Source organism: Euprymna scolopes, chromosome 38 (assembly GCF_053919585.1).
Source record: "Euprymna scolopes isolate OS-2025 chromosome 38, ASM5391958v1, whole genome shotgun sequence".
Classification (NCBI taxonomy): Eukaryota; Metazoa; Mollusca; class Cephalopoda; order Sepiida; family Sepiolidae; genus Euprymna; species Euprymna scolopes.
In genome coordinates, this window is record NC_136519.1 from 4,596,126 (window position 1) to 4,602,574 (window position 6,449).

General features: G+C 37.4%; 1 protein-coding gene across 1 annotated transcript; it reads left to right on the forward strand.

Moving 5' to 3' along the window:
• The first annotated feature begins 301 nt into the window (after positions 1–301).
• On the forward strand, positions 302–814 carry LOC145263025 (uncharacterized). Its single transcript, XM_080119858.1, has one exon. It carries the CDS (start codon positions 302–304, stop codon positions 812–814), a length of 513 nt encoding a protein of 170 aa, XP_079975984.1.
• Positions 815–6,449: the final 5,635 nt, after the last annotated feature.

The following is a 6,449-nucleotide window of genomic DNA, read 5'->3' on the forward strand; positions in this document are numbered from 1 at the left end:
CGGCAATCACAAGCAACAAGCCTTTCCCGTGCAGTGGGGTTCAACCAGGAGCAAGTCCAGAATTTTTTTCGCCTGTACAAAGAGCTCCTAACAAGCATGAGTACCTACCCTCACGCATTTGGAATATGGACAAATCGGGACTCTCAACTGTGCAGAAACCTGGGAAGGTCATGACTCCAAAGGGTGCTCGCCAAGTTGGGAAGGTAACCAGCGCTGAGTCTGGGTCTTTGGTAACATTTGTGTGTGCATGCAGCGCAGCAGGGGTATTTTTACCACCCATGTACATTTTCCTCGAAAGAGAATGGTGGGCGTACTGATGAATGATGCCCCAACTCAAGTGGTAGGTTATGCAAGCCCAAGTGGCTGGACAGATTCTGACCTCTTTGTGGCGTGGCTGGAACATTTTGCGAAGTTTACCAACGCCTCATGTGACAACCCTCATCTCATTCGGCTGGATGGGCATCACAGCCACAAAACACTGGCAGCTGTTGAATTCCGCAGAGAAAATGGCATAGAACCTCTGACACTGCCGCCTCATAGCACACACAAGGTGCAGCCACTGGATAGAAGTTATTTCAAGCCTCTCAAAACAGCCTTAAACACGGACATGGATAGCTGGATGGTGGAAAATTCCGGCAAGCGAGTCACCATCCATGACATTGCTGCCCTTTCAGGAAAAACCTTCAGGACATGTGGTATCTGGCTATATGATCCAAACGTCTTCACTGACGTCGACTTTGAGCCAGCCTTGATGACTGAAGAAGATCTCCCAGAGGTCAGCCCCCCCCAACTTCCTGCAGTTCTGCCCATGTGACTCCATCTCAGCAAGAAGATGCAAATGGTGACCGTCCAAGAGTCAGAAACCAGCCAACTAACCGCACCCATGACCAACAGGCTGCCAATGTAGAGACTCCAGCTCATCAGGAAGACGTTGAGGTCATTACAACATCAGGAGACGGCCGGTGCCTGTTTAGAAGTCTAGTGATAGGATTGGACAAAAGGCTTCAAACTGCCCAAAGGGATGAGCATGGCAAACTGTTGTGCACAGTTCTGCATGTCGTGGAGACTGGCAAGGCAAACAGTTTCCGGACACAGGTCATCTCTTTCATGTGGGACAATTACGACGAATACAAAAATCTTGATGTTGAAACAACGAAGATTTACCACACTGGATTAGCTTTGGTTCCATGGATGAACGCATTGTCGCCATGGCCGACTCAAAATCCTTACCTGGTGAGCTTGAACTCGTGGCGACAAGCAAGGTCCTGGGGAAAAAACTTGTGGTTTGGGGCGCAAACAGCATGGTAATCCAAACCTACGGAGAAGATACTCTTCTCAGACTGGTCGTTCTGTTCAGGAACATTTCCCAGAATTTTGGCAACTACGATTGTGTGTTGGACAGATGGATTGACGAGCCTCAAGGTCCTACATCACAAGTTGAGATCACTGATGCGTCTTCATTCTCACCTCCACGCTCAGCTGATTCCCAACCCCAGAGCAGCAGACACACCATGACTCCTCATCTTGATTTGCCCAACAAGAGCAGAGGACCGACCCCGAGGCCTCAACCTCCAGAAAAGAGATTGCAGAACTGATCCATAGATTTTCTCCACTCCAAGAGCACGAGATCAAGGAAGGTAGAATCTGCAATAGTGTTGACTTCTTCTCCCTTTAAAGTCAGGCTGGAAGAAAGACGCTCAAAACAGACTGTCCAAATGACGCGACAAGAAAAGAAGACAAGTCAAAGAAGAAGAGGAAGCGTCGTGAATCTGAAAAAGATTCAGATCAGGAAGAAGAGGAATGGCCATGTCCGATATGTTGTGAGCCCTATCGCAACAGCAGATACCGCGATGTGTGGGTCTAGTGCCAGATTTGTCTACACTAGGCCCATGAGGAGTGCACCCAAGGAACGGCTCAATTCATCTGTCTAAATTGTGATTCCGATGACTCTGAATAAGATGAGACATATGCCTATTTTTTTTTTTTTTTTGCACTGGACTGCTTATTGTAGCCGAGTAGGAAACTCAGTAAGTTCTCATTTTTTTAACCTGTGGTACTGCATATAGGCTACAATTATTCATATTTTAAAGTTCAACATAGGTTTACTTTGAATTTGCACTCGATGTTGCAAGCAATTACTTCGCTAGTCAAGTCTAACTCAGCAAATTTATATTATTATTTGCTTTTTACCTGCTGTGTTTTATCTTTTATTCTACCCTTCTGCTTGTGATATGTTATAGCCAAAGTTCATCTCAATAGATCGCACCTATTTTGAGCTGCCTGTGATCCAAATGGAGGAATGGTTGGAATTATTGCTTAAGGTAGGTTCCTTGCCCGCGTTTATCCTATATAATAAACATGTATATAATCAAATGACATTATAAATAACAACGTAAGGCGGGGCAAATACCGTAAGTAGGCACAGGAAAAACATCATATTCCACATCGCAACTATCATAACTAGGGTCACCGTATCCCAGGGTTCTACAGATAGTCACTTCCATTTTTTCTGCAAAACGACACATGGGAAGTGTAATAAAATCTTCATATAAAACCAATCCATGTCTTGGGTTGTTTGAAACGTCTTTGCGAACAGATTCCAGCTCCCGGCAAGGACGAGTGCCATCCCCAGGTAAAGCCAAAATAAAGGCGGCCAACAGCAGTTTAAAAGGTATTTCGTATAATGACCGTCTGACACACATGCACAGCAAAAACATTAAGAAATAAACTGTTATATATCTATATATCTATAAAAGTGAGATTGTCTGTCTGACTGTGTCAAATAACTCTGTCAATTTTCAGTCTACAGACACGAGATTTGACATAAGGGGTACTGAGATTTGGTAAAATCTTTTTAATCAGTTTTCGGTCAGAAATTTGGCTGTAAAGGGGTCAAAGTTCAACGATTTGACCTTCAAAAACTCTACCAAACTCCTCGGCCAATTTTCGGTCTAAACATTTGAAATTTTAGATATAGGTTTCTTGGACATGGATCAAACTTTGTAATTTTATTTGAGCCCAAAACAATAAATCTTAAGGAATAAAAAGTGGGGTAAAAGTTTTTTTTAAATTTGACCTCTGCGGTCTCTACAAAATTATTAAGCCAATTTTTGATCTAAACATTTTAAATTTTACATAAAGTGTATTCAGACATCTGGCAGGCTTTTTAATTAGGTTTGGGCCGAAAATTTGGCTGTTAAGGGGTCAAAGTTCAAAAGACTTGATCTGTGCGATCTCTAGTAAACTATTCAGCCAATTTTGGGTCTAAAGTCATTTCACATAAAGGGTATTCAGACATGCAGCAAGCTTTTTAATCAGTTTTGGGGCGAAAATTGTGCTGCCAAGAGGTTACAGTTGAAAGAGATGACCTTTGGAAACTCCTCCGCCAATTTTAGGTCTAAACACTTGAAATTTTAGATGTAGGACACCAGGACATGGGGCAAGCTTTTTTAATATATATATACATATATATATATATATATATATATATATATATATATATATATATATATATATATATATATATATATTATAAAGAAGTGAACAATCGCGTAAATTCAATCAACTAAAATAAGATGGAAAACGGGGTGAGGAAAAGAAAAAAAGAAAAAATAAATAAAATAAAATAATGGGGCAAGTTATATGTACAATTCAATAAAATAAATAAGTCGATTAAAAACAAGATCGTTAAAATACACCCGAAGCGCTTTTCGTTAAGACTAACATTTTCAAGGGTCATAAGTCTGAAAATTATTATTTTTTTTTTTTTTTTAGAATATTTGGTAGTGGTATGGAGTAAGAGCGGAGAGGAGGTTAAAAAAAAAAAAGCACTTGCTATCATTGCTAACCCCCTACTTTGTGCAAGCAGAGAAACCTCCGGCTTCAATTAGAATTATTTGGGTAGCCAGTTTTTTCTTTTTGTTTTTGTTTTTTTAACCTCCTCTCCGCTCTTACTCCATACCACTACCAAATATTCTAAAAAAAAAAAAAATAATAATAATAATTTTCAGACTTATGACCCTTGAAAATGTTAGTCTTAACGAAAAGCGCTTCGGGTGTATTTTAACGATCTTGTTTTTAATCGACTTATTTATTTTATTGAATTGTACATATAACTTGCCCCATTATTTTATTTTATTTATTTTTTCTTTTTTTCTTTTCCTCACCCCGTTTTCCATCTTATTTTAGTTGATTGAATTTACGCGATTGTTCACTTCTTTATAATTATTCTAAAATTTTGCCAATCGAATAAAGATATATATATATATATATATATATATATATATATATATATATATATATATATATATATATATATATATATATATATATATACAAGAACTGCACGCCTATGGAACTCACTTCTATCTATGCACGTAAATTTATGAACAGTGCATAGGGCCCGAGCAAAGCCGGGCTGAACAGCTATTATATATATATATATATATATATATATATATATACATATATATATAGAGAGAGAGACAGACAGACAGACAGACAGAGAGAGGGGGAGAGAGAGAGATAAGACCACATATGGTTCAAATAGTGTAGAACCACAGACATTTAGTTGGGCCACGTAACACAATGTCAACACACATCCACAACCGATTTGGGTCATTACAAATACACACACGTCGAGTTCATACACGCTCAACAAAATATATCCTTTTCGGTTTGTGACCTAATTGAGATTGGAGTGATTATTACTCACATCCCCCTATACAACACCACAATTTATTGAAATCTATATAATTATACAACTAAAATAACCTTGTAACGATGTATGTAACCCACTTTCCGGTTTACGATATCCGGTTGCGCATGCGTGCATGACCTGCGCACTGAAATATTAACGTTATTATTTCGAAACTATTATTTAACATGGGAAGTGTGGGGTTTAAAATAACATAAACGTAATACAGAAATGAACGATGTAAAAAAAGCAGACAGTATTAACAGTTGTTTATTTGGATAATTTAAACGCGAAAAATAACAAAAGAACAATTGGGACGCTGAAATATTAACGTCATTATTTCGAAATTATTATTTAACATGGGAAGAGTGGGGTTTAAAATAACTTAAACTTAATACAGAAATGAACTATGTAAAAAAAAGCAGATAGATCAAAATTTGAATTTAACTATAATAAGTATTATGGTATCTGTTCAGTGCACATTTACCTATAAGTATGGCCAACCACTTATAATTCAGTAACTGTATTTTTTTTTCAAAAATAATCAATTATAATAAACAGAATGACTCATAGAAATCTATGTTCTTTTTTCATTTTAATATACTTTCATAGAAATGTTTCTGTTATGTAAAAAAAACAAACTATTTTCTTTACGTCACAAGTGTCACGCTCATACATGAATTCCATAGCTAATATAACATACTGACCCAACGGGTCACGGATAGTCTAGTATTTAATCATTTTTTGACTGCAACTTTTGTGTATATATTTAATAACATGCATCATTTGAATCTAATAATTATAGGCCGCCATAAAAATACGCAAACATTTAGAAAAGAAAATTTCTGGATTCTGTTGGATATTTTTTGTTTTGTGTGCTTTTGATCAATCCACAATTCCATTGATCTGAAACGAATATATAAAAAATTTTCTGAGATTAAAAAAATATTAAATTTGTAAAGTTTGGGTTATTGGTACTGCCATTATCATCTCGAGTGTTATTCGCACAGTTTCGGCGGATGTAATCTCTCACTCCCTTCAGATGTATATTTTCGAACTCTGGAAATTTTCTAAAGAACTGTGAAATTCCAAACGGAATCCTTTATATAACCATGGTCGATAGCGCCACGATTGTGTAGAAGTTCTAGATAATTCCCAGTTATATTTGAGCGTCGCCTACAGTTAGAATTTAATCTTCCATCTCCTAAATCGTGTAAATTTTCACCAAGTGCTTTATACACACTAGGCCACGTATATTTCGATGAAGAATTTATTACTTAAGACTCTTACCCAGTCATCGCTGACGGAACGACAGCATGCTACCTCGTGGATTAAATAAAGGCTTCCGTTCGATATTCCGTGAAGATTCCCAGATTCAGTATAAAGATCCCCGAGTCCAACTGAATGATTCCTGAGTTCGACTGAAAGATTCCCGAATTCGACAAGATACACCTGAAAAAGGCTGAATGCTACATCGGCCGAAATGTGAAAATAACACCCAAGATGAGAACAGGGGTCCACGTTGCATCTTTTTCAATCAGGCGAAATCACGTTTTTTTTTTTGTTTTTGTTTTTTTTGTTTTTTTTTTGTTTTTTGTTTTTTAACAAGAAGTGTGATAATGTAAGAACCAACGTAACACTGCTTCAGTGCATTATTGTATTGTTGCTTTTAGCTAAACAACAACTTGATTGAATTTCGCCGGTTTAGTTCGATGAGGACATACGCTGTCTTTGTATCATGGAATTTTTCTTT